At 55.3% G+C, this 26452-nt stretch overlaps 11 protein-coding genes across 18 annotated transcripts; all 11 read left to right on the forward strand.

The window, feature by feature from the left end:
* Nucleotides 1-358: 358 nt before the first annotated feature.
* Nucleotides 359-1154, forward strand: ABB37_03818 (hypothetical protein; the record flags this gene model as incomplete). 2 transcript variants are annotated; one of them, XM_015801273.1, is made up of 1 exon in its annotated part: nucleotides 359-1154. In XM_015801273.1, exon 1 carries the CDS (start codon nucleotides 552-554, stop codon nucleotides 1152-1154), a length of 603 nt encoding a protein of 200 aa, XP_015659893.1. In that variant the 5' UTR covers nucleotides 359-551. The 2 variants fall into 2 exon arrangements, with proteins under 2 accessions (XP_015659893.1, XP_015659894.1); XM_015801274.1 differs by having other exon boundaries at nucleotides 367-1154.
* A 2043-nt stretch (nucleotides 1155-3197) lies between these two features.
* ABB37_03819 (putative DNA-directed RNA polymerase I subunit) lies at nucleotides 3198-3894 on the forward strand (the record flags this gene model as incomplete). Of its 2 annotated transcripts, none has more annotated exons than XM_015801275.1 (1): nucleotides 3198-3894. In XM_015801275.1, the coding sequence occupies exon 1, from the start codon at nucleotides 3316-3318 to the stop codon at nucleotides 3892-3894; it is 579 nt and encodes a 192-aa protein (XP_015659895.1). In that variant the 5' UTR covers nucleotides 3198-3315. The 2 variants fall into 2 exon arrangements, with proteins under 2 accessions (XP_015659895.1, XP_015659896.1); XM_015801276.1 differs by having other exon boundaries at nucleotides 3228-3894.
* Nucleotides 3895-4634: 740 nt separating this feature from the next.
* Nucleotides 4635-6793, forward strand: ABB37_03820 (putative mitochondrial hypothetical protein; the record flags this gene model as incomplete). 4 transcript variants are annotated; one of them, XM_015801277.1, is made up of 1 exon in its annotated part: nucleotides 4635-6793. In XM_015801277.1, the coding sequence occupies exon 1, from the start codon at nucleotides 4757-4759 to the stop codon at nucleotides 6791-6793; it is 2037 nt and encodes a 678-aa protein (XP_015659897.1). In that variant the 5' UTR covers nucleotides 4635-4756. The 4 variants fall into 4 exon arrangements, with proteins under 4 accessions (XP_015659897.1, XP_015659898.1, XP_015659899.1 ...); XM_015801278.1 differs by having other exon boundaries at nucleotides 4714-6793; XM_015801279.1 differs by having other exon boundaries at nucleotides 4717-6793.
* A 649-nt stretch (nucleotides 6794-7442) lies between these two features.
* ABB37_03821 (hypothetical protein) lies at nucleotides 7443-8721 on the forward strand (the record flags this gene model as incomplete). The annotated part of the gene is made up of 1 exon (XM_015801281.1): nucleotides 7443-8721. The coding sequence occupies exon 1, from the start codon at nucleotides 7588-7590 to the stop codon at nucleotides 8719-8721; it is 1134 nt and encodes a 377-aa protein (XP_015659901.1). The 5' UTR covers nucleotides 7443-7587.
* A 433-nt stretch (nucleotides 8722-9154) lies between these two features.
* Nucleotides 9155-10341, forward strand: ABB37_03822 (putative oxidoreductase; the record flags this gene model as incomplete). Of its 2 annotated transcripts, none has more annotated exons than XM_015801282.1 (1): nucleotides 9155-10341. In XM_015801282.1, the coding sequence occupies exon 1, from the start codon at nucleotides 9319-9321 to the stop codon at nucleotides 10339-10341; it is 1023 nt and encodes a 340-aa protein (XP_015659902.1). In that variant the 5' UTR covers nucleotides 9155-9318. The 2 variants fall into 2 exon arrangements, with proteins under 2 accessions (XP_015659902.1, XP_015659903.1); XM_015801283.1 differs by having other exon boundaries at nucleotides 9177-10341.
* A 1115-nt stretch (nucleotides 10342-11456) lies between these two features.
* On the forward strand, nucleotides 11457-13200 carry ABB37_03823 (putative UDP-N-acetylglucosamine-dolichyl-phosphate N-acetylglucosaminephosphotransferase; the record flags this gene model as incomplete). 2 transcript variants are annotated; one of them, XM_015801284.1, is made up of 1 exon in its annotated part: nucleotides 11457-13200. In XM_015801284.1, exon 1 carries the CDS (start codon nucleotides 11815-11817, stop codon nucleotides 13198-13200), a length of 1386 nt encoding a protein of 461 aa, XP_015659904.1. In that variant the 5' UTR covers nucleotides 11457-11814. The 2 variants fall into 2 exon arrangements, with proteins under 2 accessions (XP_015659904.1, XP_015659905.1); XM_015801285.1 differs by having other exon boundaries at nucleotides 11475-13200.
* An 818-nt stretch (nucleotides 13201-14018) lies between these two features.
* ABB37_03824 (hypothetical protein) lies at nucleotides 14019-15020 on the forward strand (the record flags this gene model as incomplete). The annotated part of the gene is made up of 1 exon (XM_015801286.1): nucleotides 14019-15020. One exon carries the CDS (start codon nucleotides 14019-14021, stop codon nucleotides 15018-15020), a length of 1002 nt encoding a protein of 333 aa, XP_015659906.1.
* Nucleotides 15021-15514: 494 nt separating this feature from the next.
* Nucleotides 15515-19214, forward strand: ABB37_03825 (hypothetical protein; the record flags this gene model as incomplete). Its single annotated transcript, XM_015801287.1, has 1 exon — nucleotides 15515-19214. Exon 1 carries the CDS (start codon nucleotides 16653-16655, stop codon nucleotides 19212-19214), a length of 2562 nt encoding a protein of 853 aa, XP_015659907.1. The 5' UTR covers nucleotides 15515-16652.
* A 231-nt stretch (nucleotides 19215-19445) lies between these two features.
* On the forward strand, nucleotides 19446-19658 carry ABB37_03826 (hypothetical protein; the record flags this gene model as incomplete). The annotated part of the gene is made up of 1 exon (XM_015801288.1): nucleotides 19446-19658. One exon carries the CDS (start codon nucleotides 19446-19448, stop codon nucleotides 19656-19658), a length of 213 nt encoding a protein of 70 aa, XP_015659908.1.
* A 1063-nt stretch (nucleotides 19659-20721) lies between these two features.
* On the forward strand, nucleotides 20722-23640 carry ABB37_03827 (hypothetical protein; the record flags this gene model as incomplete). Its single annotated transcript, XM_015801289.1, has 1 exon — nucleotides 20722-23640. The coding sequence occupies one exon, from the start codon at nucleotides 20722-20724 to the stop codon at nucleotides 23638-23640; it is 2919 nt and encodes a 972-aa protein (XP_015659909.1).
* A 588-nt stretch (nucleotides 23641-24228) lies between these two features.
* ABB37_03828 (hypothetical protein) lies at nucleotides 24229-26392 on the forward strand (the record flags this gene model as incomplete). The annotated part of the gene is made up of 1 exon (XM_015801290.1): nucleotides 24229-26392. The coding sequence occupies exon 1, from the start codon at nucleotides 24455-24457 to the stop codon at nucleotides 26390-26392; it is 1938 nt and encodes a 645-aa protein (XP_015659910.1). The 5' UTR covers nucleotides 24229-24454.
* Between the last annotated feature and the right edge of the window lie 60 nt (nucleotides 26393-26452).

Genomic DNA, 26452 nt, shown 5'->3' on the forward strand with positions numbered 1-26452 from the left:
TCTCACTCATATATATATATATATATATATATATATATTTGCTGATTGTGCTGGATGTTGGTTGTTTCGTTGGACGGCTTCTTCGAAGGCCTGACTTTGAAAGATAAAAAAGTAAAAAAGTTAAACAGCGGCGTGTCTTCTTCTTTCAAGCGGGTCAAAAAATGAAGAATAAGGTCACCTTCTCTCTCTCTCTCTGTTGTTGTCGACCACACCATGCTGACAGATGAGACTTCTCGAGTGGAGATATTGCAACCCGAACCATTTCCACCTCTCTTGCAGACTTGCAAATGCTTTTTCCCCACTCCCTCTTTCGGTCTTTGTTTTTTTCTCTCCCTGTTGCCTGCTCGTGTCGGGTGCTAGATAACAAGCGCCTCGTGTAATTTGTTTTGTTTCAAGCACACAGTTCCATCAAGACAGCACCCCAACGACTCGATTATTATTATTGCTATTATTCAAGCAGAGTCTCACATCTCCTCATTCGTTTTCTGAACAATTCTTTTTTCCTTTTCTCCGAGCCAAAAAAGAAAGAAAAACACTATTCGCCAATAAAAATGTTGTTCGTTCGCTTCCTCGTTTTAGTACTGATCTTGATCTTCGACGTGCTTGCCCTCGTCGGTACGTTGACGCTCCCGATCTTCTCAGCGAAAGTCAGCGCCTACGGTCTTGAGAATGGTAAGGTGCAGGTGTCGCTATGGGAGATCCACATGAGTAAGATGTCGTTGACGGGCGTCAACGAGACGGAGGTGCCGTCGTCGCAGCCGGTGCGCATCAACTACGCCGGCTGCAGCAGTTTCCGCGCGACCTTTCGCGCGATGGAGGCCTTCGCCATTGCCGGCACGGTCTTCGGCTTTTACGCCTTTCTCATCTCGTGCCTGCAGTGCTTCTGTCGCCTGAAGGTGAAGCTGCCCCTCTTCCTCTTCATGCTCCTCGCCTTTATTAGCGAGGCGGCTCTCGTCATCATCGGCGGTGTTGCCTACGGCACAGTGTTCTGCTCGAAGATGAGTACGGAAAGCAACCTGACTTCTGTCGTCTTCAAGGGTGCCGGCTACAAGCTGGACACGGGCTACATCATCCAGATCGTGGCTGCAGTCGGTTATCTTATTACTTTTCTCATCACCCCGTTTACGCAGCAGCTGTGGTGTGGTAATTGCTAAGCTCTCTCTCTCTCTCCGTGTTCCTCCTCTGTATCAGATGGCTCAAATTGCTGCGGTGGAAAACCGTCCGTTACGCGTGCGCTCTCTGTAAAAGAGCAGAGTCGCCTTTTTTTGGGGGGAAGATATGTACAGTATTTTCTTTTTAATGGTTTTGCTGTTGTCGTTCACCTGGCTTTCATCTTCCATCTTGCCGAGGGACAACGTGAAAGGTTGCGTCGCTAGTATAAATATCATTATTTATTTGTTTCTTCTTCTTTTTTTTTTCTTCTTCTCGCAAGTCTATGTTCACTTGTTTTGTAGGAACTTATGTGGAAGTCAAAGGCCCCTCAGACGCAACAGCAACAAAAGTAGTGTGCTGGGCTACCTGATTGCGAAGCTGAGAGCGATTGTTAGATCTAAAAAGGTAAGAAAAAATGAACATCAGAGATGATGAACGCCGTTGCAGCGGTGTCCTTTCTTTTTTCTCTCTTCCATAATGTGCGCGCCATTCTTCGTTTTTCGCAATTAATAGATGATGTTGGACCGCCCCCTGCGCACATTGCGGCAGCTGATGTTTGTTTTTTACTTCTCTTTTGTTTGCTTATCTATTTCGTGTCTTATTTAATATGATCATCGTTTTTTCTCCCGTTTTTCCTTTATGCTACCATTTCTTGTTCTCATGCTTTTCTGACTTCGTTTTCTTTGTTTCGTCCTCAATGTGTATCCCTCTGGTTATGTGAGCTGAGATGCGTGTTGTTGTTTCGCTACACGTTTTTCTTTTTCTCTCTCTTTGAATGTATTAGAATGTGTTTACCGTGCTGCGAAGAACGGCGATCGGAGAAGAGGTGGACGAAGGTGGCATGCAGTGTCACAAGGAGCACGAAGGCCACTCCTTCGTTCTCATCCGCCTCTCTTCTGACGTTTTTTTTTTGTTTCCTTTCTTGTTTATATGTGTTGAAAAGAGTAATGACGCTTCATATGTCACACGCAGCAACTGAAACTCGTGCAGAAGTGGGACTATGAGGGTTGCTCTTTCTTTTTCTTTTTTAGGTAAGATGAAATGCGCAGCCACGTTTTATTGTTTTTCTGTTTTCCACAGTTCTCATCTTTCTTCCTGCGCCTCCATCTTGTAGTGCCATTTTTTTTTGAAAGTATTTTCCACTATTGATTTATTCGACCGCTTTACGGAGCTACATAACCTCCGCTTCGGCTTTCTGCAGGAAAAAAAAGTGATGTATTTTTCTTCGTTTACTTTCTTTGCTGGGTTGGACGCTTGGATGCCTGACGATCGAAGACGCGTTCCAGTTTTTCTTCCCTCCTTTTGTTTCCAGCGCGTGTTTTGTGAAAGCAGCGTGGGAGGATCTAATGGACGTATATGCAGAAGCGATGATGCAGTGACTGGTAAAAAGAAAGGAAAGTTCTGAAGGCGAGCTGATCCAGTGGACTGTCGAATTGAGCGTGACGCGTCCGCTACCAAAAGAGAAGAGAAAAGAATGATGGAGGCTCGATGCTGGAGACGCATTCGTATAGTGCTCTCTCTCTCTCTCTCCTTGCTTTTCTTTTCCATTACCTTTCCTTTTCCCTAAATTGCCCTTTACCAATAAGCGCCTCTTAGCTGTTACTTTTGCATGAAACAAACACAAAAAAAGAAGAAGAGAATACCAACTTTCAACGTGGCATGAAGCTCTATTCTTCGATGAGCATTTGGCACTAACAATGACAGCTGCCCGCCAATAGAAACGCGACGTCTGCCGTGCTGTTGTTGTTGTTGTTTTTCGACAACTGTCTGACATTCAGAGAGCGCGCAAAAAGGCCCTGTGAGACGCAGGTAGCTAAACATGATCCCTGTGGCTTTCATTCCTTTCCGCATGCATGCATGCACTTGGGCTCATGCTGTTTGGTGTGCGTTACGGTTCGGAAAAGGTAGGGCTGCAAGCCCCCAAAACGTGAAAGTGAAAGATGCTGCAGTGCGCTCTCCTCACCAGGTTCGTCGTATCAATGTGTAATCTGCGTATCCCCACCTCACCTCATCTTTTCGTTGTTGCGGATATTCTCCTCTCCACTAGCACGACTCCCTTTTGTTCTCCTATTATTAGTTTCATCGGGTACCACCACCACCACCCCACTTCAAGACAGATAAAGAAACACCCTCGCACACTGTCACACGACAGCAAAAGAAACCATGCCGGCTGCTTCGTCTCTTCAGCTGCAGACTCCGGTGGAGCAGCGGCAGGTACACTACGTCTCCGACAACGTTTTCAGCCTCGGCACATTGAGCTGCGCTGTGTGCGGGCACGCCTTCCCGATTCACACGAACGCGTGGCAGACGGCGACGTGCACCTGCTGCGGTACGTTGCACGAGCCCGGTGCGTACTCCGCCTTCCAGCGACAGCTCCGCGCACCCCGTGGCACCGCGGGCGGTGTGCGTGTGAACAACAAGGTGTGCTGCACGAACACCGCTGCGGCCATGTTCTTCACAGAGAAGGAAGTTGCGCTGGCGACGCAGTACCTTCATGACAGCCTCGGCGATGAGCTCGTGGGCGGGGCGACGTCGTCGAAAGCCGGAGCGAAGGGCAACGTCACGAAGCGCGCCGGTCAGACGGAAGTCGATAATCGCGTGATTGAGGACGCCTTCTGTGAAACGTGCGGTGTGCACCGTCCTTGCAAGACGTTTGCGCGCCAGACGCGTAGCGCTGATGAGGGACAGACGATATTTTTCCAGTGTTCGAAGTGCGGCTCCGAGTGGCAGCAGAACTCTTAAAACGATAGTAGCAGCCGAATCGAGAAGAGAAGCACCACGCTTTGGTAAGTTGGATTTGCTGTCGACTGCTGGAAATGACTTTTTTCCCCCACGCTTCCGACAGAGCCGCTCGTTGTGTTGAAGCGACCGAAGGCACCTTTTCCTTTTTTACGCTGCCTATGCGAATGAATGTGTCTCTGATTCTCCGTTCAACTCTCCTTGCTGTGGGGCGGATAGCGTTTCGCGTTTGAATCATGCGCGGTGTTAAACAATTCGTGCAAGAGAGAGAGAGAGAGAGAGAAAGCACCTAAAGCGGTAATTGAACTGTCACTTTCTGTTGTTGTTGTTTTATTGTTGTTGACCTGCATTTAAATAACTTTACGCGTAGTCGGCATGTGTACTATCACAACAGTTGAATTTATTGATAATAATAATAATAATAAGTGCTTCTGGCTTGTAGCCTGCTCGGAGCTGTTTGTACTTCTACTGCAAGTGTCATTACTGGGTGACCTTGAATTTGAATTCGGCGCTATGCGTACTCACCTCTATCTGCGCGTGTAGCTATTTTGTGACTCTTTGTGTCGGTACGAATCGACATGTTTTATTATTATTATTTCATGCGCTCCTGTTTGTTGACGGAGAAAGGAAGAAACCACCTTTCATAAAATGAGCTGCGTTGATGAGTCCTCGACGATTTATTGTGTCTGCTGCTGCGACGCTTTCCCTACGTCCTTCATCATCTCTGACGGCCTCCCGCGGGCAGCTTTTCGAGTTGCGTGTGCTTCTTTTGTATCTTAATATATTCGTGTATCTCCCCTCATCACTCTCCTAAAACACATCAGCAGTCAGAAGAAAAGCGGACGAGAGAAACAACTCTCCAGCCATGCTGGCGGACGAGTCGAATGCAACGCCGGCCGCAACAGGGCAGCCAGCGGACTCATCCCACGCGAGTCTGACCCCTCACCCGCCTCGCTCCCTTCTGACCCGCGGCGGCGGCAACACAGTCAACGTCAGCTTCGGCAACAAAAACAGCAATAGCAACAGCGACAGCAACACGAAGACGTTAAAACGCCTCCCCGCCGCTACACTCCCCGACACCACGGCTGTCGCCGCGCCGATGCGGGACACGCCGTCCCCCACCAGCGAACTCGGCCCGGCGGCGACGGCGCCGATCGACGGCGTGCTGCAAACCGGGAAGCCCAACTTCTCCACGCAGCTGGACTTCCTCACGACGAATCGCACGGTGGCTGCGCTGGAGCGGGCGGTGGAGCGGCTGGAGCTGCTGAGTCTTTTAGACGCCACCGGCCCAGTCGACGACGCAGCGGCCGCGGAGAGCAACAGCAACGGCAACAGCAAAAAGACAGCCACCGCCTCGGTCGGCGCAGCAAAGACGGGGCTGATGGGCATCGGCGGCGCCGGTCTCTCTGCCACGCGCGGCGCCGCAATTTTGGAGGGCGACAACCACGACGCCTCCCTGGCCACCGCGCAGAAGGTAGGGGAGGCGCTCGCGGTGAGTCAGCAGCAGGGCAACCGCGGCCGTCCCACCGTATTGGAGTTGCTGGCGGAGCAGCGACTGCTCGAGCGCCGCTACGGTGAACTCTTGGTGCAAACGCAGCCGGTGGTGTCGCTGCGACCGGGCGAACCACAGATGCGCAAGCAGTGCTTCGGCAACGTGCAGGACGCCCATCAGGTGGCGCTGCAGCAGGAGCTGGCGCACGTCTCGAGCCGGCTGCGCGACACAAACCGTCTGCTGTGCACGCAGCTCGAGGACAACCCGCAGGACGCGGACAACTGGGCTAAAATATCTAACGAGCGTCGCGAGCTGACGGCGCTGCTGAAGGAGGTCATTGCGGAGCTCACCACCGGCTACAGGGATGTTTTCCAGTATCATCAGCAGCGGGGGCGCAAGAGCGATATGGGCAGCACCAACAGCAACACCACGAACCGTGCCGGCAGCATCGTCATGCAGCGCACACACACCGCCAGCGGCGAAAGCGGTGACCCCGGCGCGCGTCTCGGTGGCACCGCCGACTCTCCCCCCTCGCACAGCGCCGGGGCAAACGCGTCCCCCTTCACCCGCACGAACAGCGAGTTGGGGTCGCAGCAGACGACGCTGAAGCGCTTCGGCAGCACGGTGCAGCGTCGCAGCGTGTCCCGCAGCGCGTATCAGGCCCCCCGCATCCCCCTCGCCTCTTCCTACCACCAGTTTGCGGTGAAGGTGCTACAGGAGAAGGCGGCGCAGCAGTGGGCGGACGACGTGCTCGCGAAGGAGCGCGCGCTGAACCAGAACGTGAAGCAGCTGCAGGCCGACCTCGTGCGGGAGCGGGAGCTGAAGGAGAGGGAGGTCGCAGAGCGGAAGGCGCGGGTGGCGGAGCTGCAGCTGGAGTTGCGTCGGCTGAAGGGCGCGATGCAGCAGCGCACGGAGGCGGCGAAGGCACGCGGGGAGGCCGCGACGGAAGGTCTGCAGCGCGACGGGGCGGCCGAGATCAGCGAGGTGCGGCAGGCGGCCCAACGCAACGAGCGGCTGCTCACCGTAGAGGCGGACACGCACAGTGCCTTCGCGGAGTTCCTGCAGCAGCGCACCGCCGCGACAGACGCACTGGCGAGCGAATGGGAGGCGAAGACGCAGCGAGAGCTGAAGAAGAAGGAGACGGCCAAAATCGATGTGGAGAACAGTCGTCAGGGCTGTGCGCAGCGACTTTCTGATCTAGATCAGGAGCAGTCGGTACAGATGGAGCTAAAGAAGCAGCGCGAGGCGAAGACGAAGGCGGAGGAGGACGAGCGGCAGCGAGCCGAGGATCAGCGCGCGGCCGAGTACACCGCCGCCTCTGTGTTGGAGGCGGCCATCAAGGCGATGATGACGCGGCAAACGCTGGCGAAACTGAAGAAGGGATCAAAGAAAAAGAAGAAGAAGAGTTGATGCGAAGAACGCTTTTTCCGGAGGGGAAAAATGCAAATGCTCTCGTCTTTTAGTTTCGCAGTGGGAGTGTTTTATTGCTGTGTCCTTTGTCGATATGTTGTCTGTTTATGTAAATAAAGCATTGAGAAGAAGGCCTCCTTATTATGTACAGTCTTTAGATTCTTTTTGTGTCTTTTGGTTTTTTAGCCACTCAGATCATAATCACTTGATACGCACCAGTTATTGAGGCTGCATGCTGATGTCTTTTGCTCGGTGTCCGAAGAACGGGCAAACAAACGAAGCAACCGAACTCTATTGTGTCGACATGTCTTCTCGTTCGTTCTTTTTTATTAAAGAAAGCAAGACCTTTTTTAATGATTCGGGTGGCAGTTCAGAAGAGAAAAGCAGTGAATTTTTTTTTTTGCAATGCCTGCTTATCTCGCCGAAAGAAGAGGTGCGTTCGTTGAGCATTGCAGCCAGGACGGAAAGTCCCCCACACTTACATCTGCCGAAGGCATTCGCAGCTGTCGCCACTAACGACCGGTGTTTTTAATCTGTCGCTATGTCTGATGTCTTCTTTTTAAGGTAATAATAATAATAACGCTGTTTATTATTACTATTATTTATTTATTTGCTCTATTTTCCCTTGCTCTCCTCTGTGACGACCCGAAGCACACGCCGGATACGCGGTCAAACGACGGAACAGTGGATAAGGGTCCTTTTTTCCTCTCTCCGTCATTTCCACCTCTTGAGTTTTTACAATCGCTCACACTTCACTTCACTCGTTTCTTTTCATCTTCCAACTTGCTCCGCCGATGGGGAACAATAGGGGAATTTCAAAGCAGCGGAAGACGAAGAAGAACGCAACTGGGGCCGCACAAGACGCCGCGTCGCGATCCAGCGATGACCGTCAGCTTCCACCGCAACAACAGCAACAGCAGCAGCAGAGAAAGGCGGAGAGTGAGCCCGCGGCCCCGCGGTCTATCGAAGACGTCGCGCGTCTCTTCATTGGCGACGCGGCGGTGGTGGAGCAATTGGTGAAGGCGAACTCGGCCACCGCGCAACGCCAAAGCAACACGAAGAGACCGCGCGACACGTCTGCGGACGTGCCCGTCGACGCGCTCCCGGCGAAGTCGAGGATCAACAAATCGACCGACAGCCCGGGAAGGGGCCAGCAGACGCCTGGCACGCAGAGTCGCTCGAGCTCCGCGGCGGTGGAAGGCGAAACGAAGAAGAAGAAAAAATGCGCGAAAGCCAAAAAGGCAGGTACCTCCGCGGTTGGGCAGGAGGACGATGAAGATGTGGCATTGTCGCGGGCCGTACAAGCCAAGGCGCTGAGCTTTCTCCAGCACCTCAACCCCAACCGCAGTAAGGCATTCTGGGGCCTGCGTGACGTGGCTCAAGGCAAGGCACCGAAAGCAGTGAAGCCGTCTTTGTCTCCCGCACCCGCAGGCGCCCTTTTTTCTTCGTCGTCTCTCTCCACCTCTGCCACGGCCACATATAAGAAGGTCGGCAAGAACAAGCGCAGCAAGAAGAATCGCGCGTTGGCAGACGATGGTGAGGAGTTGTGGCGTGTCGGCGGTCCCTACATCCCTAGTGGGGAAGAGGAAAGCGGCAGTGGCGATGTAGAAGCGTTGGGAGGTCGGTCGCAACGTGGTGTGCGCGAAGTCGACGACGACGATGACGGCAACAGTAATGACAGTGATGCGCTGTCGAGCAGCTCCGACACCAGCAGCGAACCGTCTTGGATGCAGGACAGCAGTGAAGATGACGAGGCAGAGGACGAATCTGGGGCGGCGTCCGATGCCAACAGCGATGTAGACGCAAACGATGACGTGCCCCGCAAAGGTGACCGGGAGTCAAGTAGAAAGGATGAGCGTGGCGTACACAATGGCGGCGGACGTCTTTTCCAGAGCCACGATGACATCTGGGACGATGACGATGACTGAGGTGACCACTTAACTAATGGGGAGGTACACTGCGCGCCGTTGTCTTTCCTCGACGTGCTTCTCTCATCTTTTCTCTTTAACAAGGCGGTACACCGACTCTTTTGTTGTTGCTGTTATCAGTAAAGAAAAATCGAGTAACTTGAAAGAGACGTTAATAATAATCGTAATAATAATAATAGTAATACACGTGTTATCACCAGCTTGGGGCATCTGTTCATCCGATTTGGACCTCTGCAGTGGTGAAAAGGAAGATGAACAAGTAGAAAGCGATTCTTCATCGTGATTGCAGCGGATGTTTGGCTCTTCTTCTGTCGCGGATGATGAGACATATAAAGTCAGTTTCCTGATTCTTCATTGCTTCTTCTTCTTTTTTTTTTCTGAACGCCTCCCGTACGATGGCATGTACACAACGACCTCATCTCTTCGAATGCACAGCACATCATCGACTGTTTCATAGTATTTCTATTATTCTTGTTTTGTTTTGCTATCGCACATCTTTTGTCTTGCTATCACCGTTAATTACCCAAAAGGAGAAAGGAAACTTTGTGCTCTCTTGTTACACACACACACACACACACATCTATCAAAGCAACAAGCATGTCTTCCCCAAGCCACTTTAAGAAGCTGGTGGTGACGTCGCTGTCGAGGGACTTCCGCAACTCCACGGCGGTGGTGGACGGTCACCTGCCGGATGAGGTGCCGGAAGGAAAGGTTCGCCTGGCGGTGAAGTACGCTGGTGTCAACGCGAGCGATTTGAACTTCGCCAACGGCTCCTACTTCAAGGAGACGAAGCTCCCCTTCGACTGCGGATTCGAGGCCGTCGGCACGGTTGTGAAGGTCGGCCATGGCGTGACGAACCTGAAGGAAGGCGACGCGGTGGCCGTCATGCAGTATGGGGCGTTCGCCGAGTTCATCGATGCGCCGGCGCTGGCGTGTGCCCTGGTACCGGACGCGAAGCCGGAGAACGTTGTCCTGCCAGTGAGTGCGCTGACCGCCGCCGTCGCCCTCGGTGAAGTGGGCTACGTGAAGAAGGGCGAGGTGGCGCTGGTGACCGCCGCGGCGGGTGGGACGGGTCAGATCGCCGTGCAGCTGCTCAAGCACGTCTACGGCTGCACCGTCATCGGCACCTGTTCCTCGGCGGAGAAGACGGACTTTTTGAAGAAGATCGGCTGCGACCACGTCATCAACTACAAGACGGAGAACGTCGATGACCGCCTGCGCGAACTGGCGCCGAATGGGGTAAACGTGGTTTACGAGTGTGTCGGCGGACAGATCTTCAACGAGGCGGTGCGCCGCATCGCCGTGCACGGCCGCATCATCGTCATCGGCACCGTCTCGAGCTACAAGACCGGGGAGGTGGTGCCCTTCTCCAACCCGCGTGGCGTGTCGCTGCCGATGGCGCTGTTAGGCAGGTCTGCCTCTCTCAACGGATTCTTCCTCCCCCACTTCCACAACGTCATTCCCAGGTACACCAAGGAGGTGCTTGCTGCCGTGGAGGCGGGGCAGGTGAAGCTGTTTGTGGATCAGAAGGTGTTCAAGGGGATTGGCAGCGTCGTGGATGCCGTGGACCACTTGTACTCGGGCACCAGCTACGGCAAGGTGGTGGTGCAGATCCAGTAGTTCGGCTCGTCTCTTGCTCTCTCCGTGAGGAGACAAAGACGAAAGAGGACGAGAAAGACCAGGATGAAGGAGGAGAGAAGTGAGGAGGCAGCGGCTGCACCGTCACGGACAAAAACAAGGAAGGCTACGAACATCCAGCGGCTGTATACGTGTGCGACAAGTTCGTTTTTTTTTTTAATGGCAGCAGCATCAACTGCGACTGACCTCACGTGGTAAAGTGAGAATTGACGCTTTCGCTTTGGCCTCCTCCGGTGATGGCGGTGCTGCGCATCTCATCCCCTGCTCTTTCCCTCGCGATCAGTGTATTGCACCTCTCTGTCTTTCTTTTTCTTTTTCCAGGACACCGACACCGTTTTCCAAAGCCATTCTTTTTCATGTTTTCTTACTCAAACAGATCACGCACGGCTGCAATCGTGCGCGCATGTTAAACACGCAAGACGTTGTTTTTCTTCCTCTGTCGATGGAGAGGTGTCACCTCGTGCCCAAGTTTAAGCGATTTTACGTGTTCGTCTTCTATACGAATTTATTATTATGATTATTATTGTTTGCCCTACTACTATCATTATTATTGGTTTGAAGCTATTTTTCTGTAACCCCTCGCACCTTACGAGATTCTTTTTTTCTGGGAACCGTTTCACAGTCGTCTGCTGCTTTTTCCTTCTACTCTACTCTTGGGTTTCTGTTTGACTTGTCTGACGAGTCGCAGCTCCACTCGGCGCAAAATGGAGGGAAGAAACACGCGGCCGGGTGAGTGAAGTGGAAAGGGAAAATGAGCAGCGCTTTAATTTGACCCGATGCTGATGTGGGAAAGCCAGTTGCATAGAAGTGGTCCTAACAAAGAAAAAGAGGGGGAAAAACAATCACCCTACAGCGAACAGCGAGGAAGCGGAATAGATTTAAAGGAAACGAAGTAGTTTTTCTCCTTTGAGAAGTGTCGAACTTGCTGCCGAGTCAATGGTGTACTTTGATAGAAGCGACCATGCGTAATGGCTCGCTCAGTAAAGTACTTCTCTAAGAGACGGCGGAAAACGTCTAGACTAATTCACCACATTCCGCCTTTTTTTCTCCACCACGTCTTCCTCTCCTCTTCCTTTTTATTTTGCCATCTCCTCATTAGCCGTATTTGCAATAACAGTGGGTTTCCACGATGCATGTTGAAGCACTACTTCACTTCAATCGTATTACTCCGTACTTCTTATTAATACTTACCTTTTTTTAAATATATATCGATCAACGGAAGCTCAAAGCAAATTTGCTGATTTGCGAGCAAGTAACAACTCACTTTTATCAACGTCGGCTCTTTTCTTTGTTTCACTCTGATTTTTGCTTCCCCACAACGTTCTTTGAGGCCCCAACAGCCGTTGTCCTCTTGGCTGGGCAGCGTCACGCAGACTCTGGTCAAAGGAAACTTCTTTTGTTTTTTCTTCTCATTTTTAGCACTTTAGGACACCTCCCCAGCGACAAACAGCAACCATGCTGCACGGTCTCGCGGTGTCATTTCACGACGTCGCCGCGGCCGTGACGGCACACGGGCCGGTGCTAGCGATGATCGTCGCCGGCAGCGTCATCGCCTACCTCACCACCCTGCGCTACATCCCACAGGTGGCCAGGACGCTGTTCGAACGCAATATCTACGGCATTGACATCAACAAAACCACCCCCGAGCAGCGTCAAGCCTTTGCCGCAAAGCGACGCCAGGGGCAGACGGATGAGAAGGCGTTTCAGCGGCAGGCGGTGCCGGAGTCGCTGGGCATTTTGGCGGGGGCGGTGTATCTGTCTGTTGTGATGGTACTGATGGTGTGCTTCGGCTACTTCCGCGACGAAGCGACGGACATGCACACCACGCTGCCTGGTCCTCTCATGACCATCGCCGTGATGCTGCTGCTGGGCTTCGTGGACGACGTGCTGGATGTTCGGTGGCGGCACAAGATCATTCTCACCACCCTCGGTTCCCTTCCGCTGATCATGACCTACGACGGCAGCTTATCTGTGCTCATGCCGCGCCTCTTCTCCACTACTGTGCTGCCCACGTTGAACGCCACCACAGAGTGGCTGCTGAGCTTCACAGGTCTCAGCAACGAAACGGCTGTCTTCGACGCGACGCTGCCCTCCACTTGGGTGCCGTACGCCTTCAATCAATCCATCTTTGAGGTGACGGCGAGCGGGTCTGTCCTGGTGTTCTTGGGCCCCGTCTACCTCATCTACCTCTCCATGTTGTGCATTTTCTGTACAAACAGCATCAACATTTTGGCCGGCGTGAACGGCGTCGAGGTGGGACAGAGCATCGTGATAGCGGTGGCGTCGGTTGTGTACAACCTCCTCCAGATGCGCCTGGAGAAGCAGGCGACGGTGTTGCCGGGCACCAGCGCTGAGGAGGTCGTCGCTGTTCGCGAAATGACGAGCGACCACCAGATACGGGCCTTGCTTCTTCTAGGCCCTTTTATTGGGGTGAGTCTTGCGATCTGGCGCTACAACCGCTTCCCAGCGCGCATCTTTGTCGGCGACAGCTACACGTACTTTGCGGGCACTGTGCTCGCCGTGGCGGGCATCACGGGCGTGTACAGCAAGACACTGCTGCTATTTTTTGTGCCGCAGGTGTTTAACTTTATTATTTCGTTGCCGCAGCTCTTCGGCATTGTGGTCTGTCCGCGCCACCGTGTGCCGACGTGGAATCCGAAGACGGACCTGCTGTCGAACAGCCACAACTACACCATTCTGAATGTGATCTTGTACTACTGCGGCGACATGCACGAGTCAAAGCTGACGTGGGTGGTTCTGAAGTGCCAGATGGCGGCTTGTGTGATGGGCTTTGTTATTCGCTACGCGCTGAGCTCCTTCTTATATGATGAGGTGCGCTAAGGCGTTCACAGCACGGTGCAGGAGAGACGAACGACACACACACGCACACAAAAGTCAAGGTAGGTTTGCGCAGAGAATCCCGCGTGTTCTTTTGCTTTCCATGATCGGGGAGGGAACTCCATCTTTTTGGTTTTCTTCTTCTTCAATGATATCCATGAGAGTAGAAAAACTGCGGAAACGGAAGTTTTTGGTTATAGCAGCGCGCGTGGGAGAGTACGTGTGCATGGCGTAGAACTAAATCCGTGCGAACAACAACAGCAGGAAAAATGTTGCCGTCACAAGCGACCCGTGAGTTCATTCAGACAGTGGTACTTCTTTTTTGTCGCTGTTGTTGTGGACGTCACTTCAAGAAGAAAAACTGTGTACCGGTTTATTGACGGCTGCTACTCGCCGTCATGCCATCGATGTGCGCGGAGGCGTACAGAAAAGGATGTACGAAATGCGTTATGCCGGCGTTTGTCGGAGGTTTCCCCCTAATACAACGACGTCAGTCTTCCATTTGAGCCTTTCCTCACCTTTTCCTTCTCTTTTGGTGTTCGTTGGTGGAGTGCGTATTGTCTTGTTTTTCTTCTGTTTTCTCCGATAGGTGCACAAAGACGCTTTGGGCGAGTAGTTATAGATTTTGCGAGTCGCTATCATAGAGAGATCCGATACACTTGGTGTCCCCATAGAAGGAGCCTTCCTTTTTGGTTCTGTTTTTTGGCGCCGAAGCTGAATTCACCTTCATTTCTGCATTCAACATTACTTGAATCAAATTGAAAAGCCTTGTTTTGTTGTTGACGTTGCTCTTGACTTTGCAGTGTCGTGCACACAGTTTCATGTCTTCCGCTGCACACGGCGGCGCAGGCAGTGGTGGCGTTCACCTCGCCGTCAGCTCCCTCGCCGACGACCGCGCCTTCAACAGCTACCACATGTCCTCGTTTATGGCGATGGAGGTGGCGGCCACGATCATCCCGCGCTTCTCGATGGATCGGGTGGACTGCCTGGGCGGCAGCTACGGCCCGTTTGCCCCGAATTACCCCGTCGACGTGCCGCTGTGGCTGGCGTTGTACCTGCGCCAAACTGACACGTGCGCCATCCAGCCCCCCGACTACCTCCGAGTGGAGTACCTTCGCGACGTGATTGAGCGGGAGCGCACGAACGATCAGGGATTTGAGAGCCTGCCCTTCTACTTCTATGAAATCGCAAAGAAGCTGACGGAGCGCGGTGGTGGGTTGGGAGGCTCGTCGAGCGGCGGGGGCAGCGGGGCCGATGACGGCGACATCATCCCCAGCGTCGTGGAGGTGATTCGCCTGGTGAACGAAATTCACGCCATGCGGCAGCAGAAGCTGAAGAACCTCATGACCGTCTTCGAGGCTGAGGGTTCGCCGATGTTTATTCCCGGTGTGCTGCTGACGAACATCGTTTGTCATGAGCTGCACTTTTTACGGTCCAGCTTTGCGATTGTCTTGCAGCAAGCAGCGACAATGGAGCGGGAGCGGCAGAGAGCGGTGCGACTGCCCGTCGTGTCCACCACCGCTACCGTCATCGCAGGCCGGCTTTCGTCCTCCTCAATCACCACCACCACCGGTGGCATCACAGGTGTGAGCGGGGCAACGAGTACGCGGACTACGACAACGTTGGGCGCGGCAACGGATGGTGTCTCGGAGCTTGGTGGCGACGGCGTGTCGCACTCGCAGGGATCTGCGCTGACCACGGCGACGACGGCCACCACGGCCATGACGCCAGGCGGGGCAACGCAGCAGACGGATGCCTCGCCCGAGGTAACGCCGCTGGTGCAGCCGCCCGTCAAGAAGCGCCGAACGTTGCGACAGACGTGAAAGCAGGGGGCGCGACAGTGCGGTTTGTTGCTGTGCGTCAGAGAACTCTTTCTTCTACGCTTGTGCGTGCCGTATGTGGGGGATATGGCCATCTTTTCTGAGAACGTGAGCGTGGTGAAGCGCAAAGCAGTGCGCAAGGCAAATAACTTCACTCATGGCTTACTGAAAATTGGAAAAGGAAGCTGAAAAAAAGAGTAAGTTGGTTCCTGTTTTCAGGCTAAATGGCCTCATAAAACTGTACGACTGAGGTGGGGGTTTTCTCTGTATCGTTGATTTTCGTCTTGTACGGCCATGTGCACCGTCGAGCCTGCACCGATGGGAGCCATTGGCGTGGGTGCCACATCTGACGTTCCCCCCCCCCCCACACACACACACACCCAACAGTTCTTGCGTTGAACTTCCTCTTCCTCATCTCTTCGTCCCTCTCTGTGCCCTTCTTTCTCTTTCGATGACCGGTAACATTGTAATATATATCCACGATGAATGGATCACAAAGCTTTCTATGGCGTCACTGTAGGTCAATTTGAACGTTATTCGAATTCTCTGGGAAGTTTCGCAACGTTAATCGTCTCCTTGCTTCGTTGGTGAGTTTCGGTGCGTGTAGAGCTATTTTTAAAACTTTTTTCCTCCGCAGGCCTACTCGGTCTTTTTTGTTTTTGCAAGCTGCTCCAGTTGGTAGAACACTGCCCACGACGTTGTGTATTTCTTACTACTTTTCCTTGTGCCTTACCTCATTTTTTGTTTTGCTGCTTTTACTTCCCACATTTTTTTCTTCCTGTTTGGTTCTTTGAGTCCTACTTTCAGTGCGTCGTTAGCTGTGCACAATCGCGTCTTGTTGACTACTATTGCCATTGTAGCCTCTCCTGCTTTTGATAACGCCTAGAAACCTTCTTTCGCCTCTTGTCCTTCTTTCTTTGAAGATCTCTCTTTTTTTTTTTTGCTACTTCAATTTGGCTGTTAACCCTGTTCTCCTTGTAGCTTTCTTTCCATTCGATCGGATATCCTTACGCGGGTGGCTTCACGAACGGGGGGGAGGGCCGCCTTAGGTCGGAGTGGCGCATCGCACATCTTTCTTGTTGACGTACTGCGGTCCACGCACGCACAGACTAAAAGGGAAAAACGAAGCTGTACTTTTCGGTGGTATCGAAAAGCGCTGGCGCAATAAAGCTGTTCCTCTCCGAACGGTTCTACGAAGGATCAAATAAAAGCCTTCTGGGTTTCTCCTTGTTGTTTGTTGTTGATTTAACGTCCCACGGAGTATTCACATACAGTGGTGGGACGCATTGAGGACAATACGAGGCAAAGTTGGACCACAGTGCGTTGCCCTTTGTAGAATACTTAGTTTTCGACGCTCCGTCTAATCATACCTGCATCAACACTACGTAGGTACGTTTGAGTTTTTTTTTCCATTTCCGTGCATCGAATTATTAACCTATATAAAACCTGAAGACGTAATCAAAATAATCCGTGGTCCGCGTGCAGCATCTTAAAAAGACAAATTTGCTGCATAGCTGTGACTTGTTGCCGCTCGCTTATTGTTGTTTTGTTGCTGCGCACACGCAACTTCCCTTGATGACAGTTGCAGGGATTGGACACACTAACAGAAAAGCAAAATAATTCTAGCAAGTGAAGATGTTCCGCAGGCGTAACGCTGAGAGGGCGAAGATGGAACCGGAGATGTGCGTGCTGCTGCGGTGTCCGGCCCGCTACCCCGGCGACGTGCTGCAGGGCGTCGCCATTGTCGACTTCGCCTCCCCGGTCGACCTCCTCACCTTACAAGTCTGCCTGAGCGGCGAGGAGCGGACCTCCCTCGGCGGACTTCTCCTCACCGACAAGAACCCCGAGGCACGCAGGACGCTCTACTATGAGCAGTTTGTCACCTTGCGCGGCGTCGACCACGATGCGCTGCAGCAGCGGCGTGACCTGCTTGGCCGGCGGCACACCGTCGTGTCTCAAGACGCGCTCCTCCGCAAGTCGACCCCTAGCGCGCCGCCGCCATCGAACAACACCAACAGCGGCACCAACGGCACGGGTGCGTCGTTGCCGGACGTGCCGTCGAAGGAAAGCAGCCTCTGTGATCTGAGCCCCTCCATTATCAATGCCGCCGCAGGAGCAGGGGGGACGGTGCACCTGGTGCCCGGCACCTACTCCTTTCCCTTCAAGGTGACCCTCCCCGATTCTCTTCCCCCGTCACGGGAACTGCTGCGGCCACGCGAGGGCACCTCCGTGTTGCGCTACCGCGCCGTGGCCACCATGATCTTAGGAGGCGGCAAGGTGTACACGGTAGAGACGCCTTTCCGTGTGAACACGCTGCCGGTGCAGATACAGCGGTGGTTTGAGCTGCACAACGACGAGCAAAACGGCTCGGACGCGTCGGTGCGGGACGAGGCGGAGATGGGCGCGCCCGGGCTGGAGGGCGGAGCTGCTCGTCTCGGTTTGAAGTCGCGCCTCATGTCCTCCCCCGGCACCACCAGCGCAGACGCAGCCGACCGAGAGCACGAGGTGGCGTGCCAGCGTCGCATCCGGCACTACCGGCAGTTCCCCGAGCAGAAGCTCATGGCGGAGCGGGCCGAGTACGAGAAGCGCGCCGAGGCTCGTGAGGGGAAGAAGGAAGAAAAGGGCGACGGCTCGCCCTCGCCGCAGACGGTGCACGATCTCGTAGACAGCGGGCGGCAGAACAACCGGAAGGCGCGGCCGAAGACGTACCGCGAGCGCCGGGCCCGCCAGGAGGCGGCGGACAGCCGATCTGTCGACGACAACGAAGGCAACGGCACGGCGGAGGAAGAGGAAAGGGGCGAGGAGGAGGAGATGGGTGACGAGGTGCGCGCGTTCGCGCTGGACGAAGAGGAAAGCGAGGCGACATCGTCCCCAGAGGCGGCGAAACCGCTCCTGAGCCGAGCGGCGGGCCACAGCCTCGCCGCCAACGCCGGCGCAGACGCGACGAACATCACAAAGGAAAGAAAAAAGAAACACCGCCACCACCGAAAAGGGAGCGATGCGGCGAACGGTGTAAATGGTAGTGCCATGCTGGAGAGCAACGTGGACCAGCTCGACTTTACGCCACCTGGTGAGACCCTGGTCCCTATTTCGGCTCACATGGCTGTGCGGCAGTCGGTGGATACCGGGGCCACCTCGCCAGGCGACGCTGCCGCTGCGTCCCACAAGAAGTCTAGTCGACGCAAGGGTGGCCAGGACGAGAGGGGCGAAGAGGACGAGAAGAAGTCGCAGGGGACCCAGGCGCACCGGCGCCGACCCCGCTTCGTGCCACCGCCGTGGAACCAAGAGTTCGACATCAGCCTGCGCGGTGGCTTCTTGCGCACGGGTAAGGTGAAGGTGAAAATGTCTCTGCGCAGCCCGCTCATCTCCGTTGGCCACGGCAGGGTCATGGTAAAGCTGCTCGTCGACAACTCCGAGGGTGGCGGTAACATCACCAAGGTGAAGTACTCCCTCATCACGCGGTGCTACATCCGCACCAAGACGGAGGTGTACAACTACCACGTGGATAGCGCCGAGCTCATCACCGACGTAAACATTGAAAAAGGCACTATTGTTGCCATACCGGAGGAGGAGGTGCTGGTGCCGGAGTCGACGCCGCTCACGTTGCTCACAGAAGGCATGGGCACGATGACCTTCCTCAATGTCCGTTTCTACGTTGGCACCGCCTTCAAAACGTTTTCAAAGTCGGTCGAGACCGAAGTCGTGCTCGTCTCGGGGCAGGACTCGCAGAACAATAGTCGCCGGCTGCTGTGCTGGACGTGCTTCTACCGCCGTCGAAATAACCAGGTCGCGCGTGAGCTGACCGTGCATCCGCCGACCGTGAACTTGTCGGAGCAGAATGCGAAGATGCGTGTGATGCCCGCAGCAGAGCTCGACAATCCTACGGTCTCCTTCGGCAACAGCAACAACGGCACGGACGCCTCGTCGATGGCGCCATCTGCGATGAGCCGCTCGTTGGTTATAATGCGCAAAAGCAGGCGGGTGTCGAAGGACGCGCCGTCGCTGGATGCACGCCGGCTCGCGAGTGCGCTGAACTACGACGAGGTCATCTTTGTACCACCGGTCAATGACGACGATTTCGCCGGCCCGAGTGGCCATGTGGACCCCATGGCAATGCTGAACCCATTCGCGATGCCGTCCACCAACGTTGGCAGCACGCTTCCTTCAGCAGAAAAGGACGACTACGAGCAGCAATAACGACCCAATCAACAATCCAGCACGCGCTTTCTCGTGCTGTTACTGGTGCTTCCGGTCTCGATATGAAAACGCCGGCCCTTAAGCTTACCCGTAAAAAAAAAAGAAAAACCCACTTCCTTACTCATGGACAATACTTGAACGCCTCTGTTCCGTTAACTCGAACGGGGGCAAAATGGGCCCATCCGTGCGACTCACAACACTGTACGTTTCCTTAACTCAATATGGTTATAAATGTATATAGTAATCAAAGGAGTGTGCTCAGTATCTTGTAATAATAACTCTCCTTTTTCGCTTTTCGCTACGTCTTTGTTTGGGGATTGTTTCTTACTTTTTTTTGTCCTCTTCTCTTTTATTCTGTGTACATGTGCAAGTGCAATAGGTGAACGTTCAGTGTACGTCGCCGCTACATCTTTCCATGAGCAATGCGTTGCATCAGCTGCATGATGTCTCTTGCTCCATCACCCCCTACCCCCTACCCCTTTTTCAGTTTTATTGTTGATCTCTAGATGTGCCTTTGCTTTAACCGTGTGCGTGCGTACTCATCGACCACGAGGAAGAGTGGGAAAGGAGAAAAGAGCGTTACCCTTCCCTCCCCTTACCTCCCTCTTCTTCGTCCTCCTTAAGCCGTTGGTCGCCTCCTCTTGTAGCTTTTCTTTTGTTTTGTTTTTTTACTTGTCTCTGTTAGACAGCTGTTGTTGTTGGATGTCTTCTGTTGTCGCGACGGCACCTGCGTCGAATGTGCGCGAACTCTTTTCTGTTTTGTTTGTTTCTTTGATGATGCAGTGGCGCGTGGCAGCAGCTGCTTCATCTTTTGTTGCTGTTGTTGTTGTTGTTTTCTTTTCTTAGCTCCAGTCCTTTTGTTTTGTGAGTCATCCTCTTTACATCTACGCGTGCAGACTGTCCGAAGCTATCTCTCTCTCTTCTTTCTCTTGAAGCATCGTTCGTCTACCACGTCTCTTTGACTCCTTGGAATTATCTCACGACAGCTGCGGTGTTCTTTGTTTTCCTTGTCACTATTATTACGGTGCTGCGCAGGCACAGAGAACACTGCGTTTAAACGAAACGAGAAAAAGAAAGCATTTAAAGTCCTCACACATCCTTGCCATCGGTGTCCTTCGCCTGGGAACCAGAAAAGTGGCACTTTTATACGTCACTAAACGTGGGACTCGCGCTACCCAAAACGGCGTTCGCCGATAAGCAGCTCGCGCCGCTGGCTGCACGAGTTTTTTTTTTTGTACAACGAGCTCCACGTGCGGAATAGATTGAAAGCGTCGCTTGTCCACCTTCTTCTGAGAGTCCTGTCGGGCTGTACCCCATTATACCTGCTGCTCTGCCCTTTTTTGTTGCTGTTCTTCTCTCCTTACCACCAATTCGTGCCCGCCTCTTTCAGTCTTAAGAATTCAGCGGCGAGTTGATCTCTTTGTTTCCTTTTTCTCCCTAAACGTATACATTTAGGGACCAGCGCCACGTAGCGTTTTTATCTGACGTGTGCTTTTGCTTGAGCGCCATGCAGTCATTTGAGGCGTTCCGCGTTGTCGGGTCCATCTGCGGTCCCGTCCCCATCAGCGCCACGCTGCTCTATGGCACGCCCGTGCTGATGGCGGCGACTGGTCGTACCTTCCAGCTGTACAAAGGGAAGGAACTGGCCATGATGCGCGGTGGCCCCACCTTTCAAGGCCCGGTGCGCGCGGTGGCCCAGGTCGGCAAGTACCGCGCCGTCGCCGAGGGCTCTCGCTTACACGTCTTTGTCCATCACAAGGCGCTGTGGACGAAGCACCACGAGGAGGCAACGAAGCCTGCCATCACGCACCTGCTCGCCCAGGATGACCTTCTTTTCAGCCTCGGCGAGGACAAGCGCGTTGTGGTCTGGGAGCTCAAGACTGGCAACGCCCTGCAGGAGATGCTGGTGGAGAGGAGCGAAACCGTGACGGCGCTTGCACTGCTGACGGGGTACACGAACAAGCTGCTGCTCACCACCGCGGAGGGCACGCTGCAGCTGTGGAACTTCCGCTCCGGGTCGTGCCTGTGGTACTCGCAGCGAAGCGGTGCCGTCGCCATCACGGCCGTTGCGTGCAGTCGGTACAAGAACATCGTTGCGTACGGCACCGCCGACGGCAAAGTCACGACGTGCAACATCGCCACCGACGAGGTCATCACCACCTTCGACCACGCGGACGGCGGCGCCGTCACCTCCCTCTTGTTCCGCACCGACAAGGACGGTCTGCTTGTCTCGGGCACGAGTCTGGGTGAGGTGGTAATGTGGGACCTGGAGAATAGATGCATGGACGGCACCCTGACGCGGTCCAAGCAGGTCCGGTCTGAGCTGGAGGCGCTGGAGCGGCCGCATGTCGACGCGGTGCACTCCTTGGTCATGTTCGACCTTCCTGAGTACACCGCCGTCCTCATCACGGGTGGCGCCGACAACGCCCTCATGCAGTTTCGCTTCGACACCGTCGACGGACTTGGGGTGCTGGTGCGAGAGCGCCGCGGACACATGGGCAGCTGCACCGACGCCATCTTCTACAACACGGACCTGCTCGTCACCTCCGGCAACGACCGCGCGCTACGCGTGACGCACGTCTTCTCAGACCGCGCGTCGTGGGAGCTGTCGCAGGGGAAGCTGGGCAAGCGCGGCCGCGAGATGCAGATGGGGCGCGAGGCGGTGAAGCTGCCGCCCGCCACGGCCCTCGCCGCCGCCACGACACGAAACTACCAGTGGTCCAGCTTAGTGTCCCTGCACGCTGCGTCGGCGCTGGCGTGTGGCTGGCGCATGGACAGCCGAGCGATGGAGTTCAAGCTCTCCGGTATCCAGACGTCCGCCCACACCGCCCGCGCGCTGGCGCTGTCGGACTGCGGCAACTACGCCGTGGTGGGCTACTCCAGCGGCAACGTCGCCGCCTTGAGCCTGCAAAACCGCAGCGTGCGTCACCTTTTCGACCCCAACCTCGGCGCCGATCGCGCGCACGACAGCTCGGTGGAGTGCGTCGAGGTGGGGTGCAGCAACACGACTGTCATCACAGCCGGCTTAGACGGCGTCATCAAGATGTGGGATCTCTGGACCGGCAAGCTGAAAGCCTCCGTTGCGACGGAGCAGCCGATGACGAAGTCGTGCCTGCACGAGGCGTCCTCGCTTTTCATCGTCGCCCAGCACTTCACGATTCGGGTGTACCACGCCAACCCCGACGTCGGCCTCACCGCGGAGGAGCTCCGCACACCAGTGCGTGAGCTGGAGGGCCACAACAGTCCCATCACAGCGTTGGCCCTGGCGCCCGACACCTACCGCTACGTTGTCTCCACCTCGGGCGACGGCGCGCTGCTCGTGTGGGACCTCGCCGCGGCGGCCTGCGTCGGGCAGTACCGCTTCGCCGCCCCCGCGCTCTCGCTCAGCTTCCACCCTGACGCACTCTTCCTCATCACAACACACGCAGGGGAGCGTGGGGCCTACCTGTGGGTGAACAACATCCGCTATGGCTACGTGCCGGAGGTAGTGCCCGACCCCAAGGCGAAGGCGACGGAGCGGCTGCCGTGGCTGCATTTCCCAACAGCGCACGGGGCGGCCGAGGAGGACGCGCTGGAGGAAAGCGACGGAAGCGGGGCGGCACGGCTGAACACCGCTGCCGCGTTGGCGGAGGCGGAAGCGGAGGAGCGGGAGGCGGCGGCGACCGAGGCGCGGGAGGCGGCCGCCGCGGAGGCGAACCTCTTTGACGCGTCGCACGACATTGCCCTCGTGCGCCGACGCCAGCGTGAGGCGCAGCAGGCGGCGCTCGACGCCATTCCCATGCAGGGCCTGGAGCTTGCCGGCGTGCCGCAGAGCCTGTGGTTCAACCTCACGGTGCTGGACCAGATCAAGGAGAAGAATCAGCCGCTGCTGCCGCCTAAGAAGAAGGATGTGCCCTTCTTCCTCCCGACCACGCAGGAGCTGCGCCCCACCTTTCTCGTCGTTGCCTCCGACAACCGCAAAGCAGGGGGAGAGGCGGACGGAGCTGGTCGCATGACACGCGCGAACCTTGAGGAGCTGACACCGGTGCAGGACATGCTCGTGAATAACCGCCACGATGCTCTGATGGACTACTTCCTGTCGCTCAAAACCGCGCAGGCGATCGATCTGGAGCTGAAGCGCGCGGTGGACTACGTCGACGGGAGCAGTTACACCGCCGCGGAGTTGGAGCGAATGCAAAGTTGCTTGAAGGGCCTGCTCTCCTTCATCACCGCGTGGTTGCGGAAGCAGAAGAACGTCGACCTTGTGCAGGGCATTCTGGCGGATGTGATTCGCTCGCATGGTGGGCTGGTGACCCGTTTTGGAGAGGCGCTTGTGCCGGCGCTGGAGGAACTCGCGGAGGTGCAGAACACGACGCGCTACTCGATCGATCATCTCGTCTCCTACCCTGCGTGCCTCGCCGGAACCTTCTCCGGCACGCTGTTCTAAGACGGTAAAGGGGATAAGGGGAGGGGGAGAGATCCTTCTCTTCTTTTTTTCTCCTCACTTTTTTCTTCTTTGTCCGCTGGGTGTTACGCGCGTTGGTGCGCTTGCTTAGTGGCAGATGGACGTACATACTTCCTTGTTATGGCTAAGAGTACCTTCGGGCTTTACATCGTGTGCGTCCCACATTTTGTTGTTGTTGTTATTATTTCGTTTGAATAATAAGTGACTCGCGTAAACTCTTACCTCTTCTTCATAATTTGAGCTAAACGATAACGCATAAAAACTACAGCAACATCCAGATAAGCAAAAAGAGGAAGGAATGGCGAATGAACAACAACAGCGCTTTCGATATCCCTTTCCTCACGGAGCAGACGGATTGCTTTTCGAACTGCATCTGTTGGACGCCGGGCAAAGGAGGCGTGCATGAATCCTCTCAAAAGAGCCCTCAAAGGCAAAAATGCTTTCGGCGACCCTTTTTTGTTGTTGTTGCTGCTGTTATTCGCATTCGAAGGTTTACCAAGTAATGTATCATATCGAACGCTCGCCCTTCTCAGCGTTTCTCATTTTCCTGCCTCTTCTTTTCTCGCTGCTAGGCGTGCGTACTCGTCTCTACACGCCCGCATAGAGCGAAGCGAAGCGGTTCCTGATCGTCTCCGAGTTTTCCCATTTCAGACGCGTTGACGAGGAGCGCATTAGCGTGTGGCTCATCGATAGAAGCTCTACCTTAGAAGCTCCATCCATCAGGAGCTCTCTTCTCTCTCCTTTTTTTTTTTTGTATCTCTCTACATAGAATCACGCATCATTTAGAGCGGACAAGATGGACGAGGAGTACTCGTTTCAGCCGCAAATCAACACACGCAGTCGACGCCTCGCGCGTGACGCGCCGACGTTGCGCGAGCGACAAGAGCAGGAGGAGTTGTTGCGCCACTCCGCACGTTGCGAGTGTCCTGCACAGAGTCGCCCAGCACGCAGTCCAGTATCTGCGTCAAAGACTGTTGCTCGTGCGCCAACTGCAAAGCCATCGATCGTCGCGAAGAACGACGACAACGCTGTTTCTGATGATGACACTGTTGTTCAGTCGGTGTGGGCTCTGTGGCGGGCAGCGGCTGCAGGAGAAGGCCGTGCTGCGGAACTGCAGTACGTGCGAGCAGAAACTGTTGCGGATGGCGCCGCGCTGCCACGACCGCCTGTCGTGTACGTCGCCACTGTTTTATCGATGTTGACCTCGCTTGGCCTTCGTGCCCCGCAGCACGCCGCACTGGTTGACAAGTTTCTGATGGCGTTGGATATACAAGGTGCTGGCGAGGAGACGGCGGTGGTGGACGCAGAACGCTTCGTTTACGTCTTCACGACTGTCTGGAAAGCCGCCATTACGAATCCCACCCGCGTGGGTCCTGCACTGGCACGTAGCTGTGTGTCGCGAGGCGTCTCTCCGGTGGTGCAGCCTGCCCAACGCTTTTCTTGCTCCCCATCCTCTCCGTCCATATCCCCTCAAGTAGCACGACGTGGTCCTTCAACGAGTGATGCGGCAGCCAGCAGCAACGTCAACTCAAGCGGTGCGGCCACGCCCCGCTCCACCTCTTCCTTATCCTCGTCCGCTGTGTCGCAGTGCCACGCGCGGGGTTCGAGCGTTGTTGGCAAGACTGTTGTTCTGCATACGTCGTTTGAACCTCACGCCTCTCTCACGGAGTCTGCCTCCCGCGAATCATCCTCTCTTGACGAAAGTGCCGACAACAGTAGCAGCGGCAGCGGCACCCATGTGGGGGTGGACGAGGTGTCGAGCGAGGACGGGTCTTTTCTGCACACAAACATGTCACGTACCTCCTCCCTTTCGCCACCGACGCCGCAAGCCGAGGCAAAGCCAGCCAGCAGCCCCTCCCCCTTCTCCGCAGAGGACGCCCCCGGGCTGAGCCCCAGCCCCGAGCCGCGCAACCCGCACGAAACGCCCGCGGCGCGTACGACGTCCCGCCCCACGGCCCACCGCTCTCCCTTTTCCACCACACCGGCGCCGCTGCGCTCCGCGTCGTCGGCGGCGTCGATGATGAAACGGGTGCCGCACGCAGGGTCCGCGACGCGTGTACTGGCCAGCGATTCCCACCTGCTCACCAGCACTGTCAGCCGCGAATCGAAAAAGGCGGCGAAGCGCGTGCCCGGCGGGCCGATGCGCGAGTGCACCTTCGCGCCAAAAATCAACGACGTCTCCCAGGAGCTGCGTCACGCCTCGGTCACAGCGGCCGAGAACCGACGGAAAGTCGAACACGTGGACGCGACACCGTCCTTTCAGCCAAACACGCAGCAGTACCACAAAGAGCGTGCCAAGCTGGCTTGGTGGGCTGAGAAGCCGTTTAAGCGGAGCGTGTACACATCCAACGAGGACCTGCACCGTAGCGCACAGCATGAACCCGCAGCTGGCGTAGGAGGAGCGACCCCGGTTCCGATGGCGCCCGGCTTCGACACGGCCGTGCGGCGCATGATTGCTGCGCGCCAGCGGCAACAGCAGCATGGACCGAGCACGTCAGATATGTACACACCAGCTCCATCCAAGCGTGAATCAGCCGTGCGGAGGACCGAAGCGCAGCCGCTGCTGTACGTGGATGTCGACTTGCCACGCGGGGAAACCGGTCGCATCGCCCTGTTCCGCGGCGCAGACGTTGCAGAAGTGGCGAAAGACTTTAGTGCGACGCACAACCTTGACGACCGCTTGTGTCGACGACTTGAGAACGTCCTGCGTGAGCAGCTGCTGGCGTTTACTTAAAAGAGCATAGGCTTTTCTCTCCTTGTACGATACTTCTAGACAGACTTAAAAATAACAAAA

This window comes from Leptomonas pyrrhocoris (assembly GCF_001293395.1).
Source record: "Leptomonas pyrrhocoris isolate H10 chromosome Unknown, whole genome shotgun sequence".
Taxonomy (NCBI): domain Eukaryota; phylum Euglenozoa; class Kinetoplastea; order Trypanosomatida; family Trypanosomatidae; genus Leptomonas; species Leptomonas pyrrhocoris.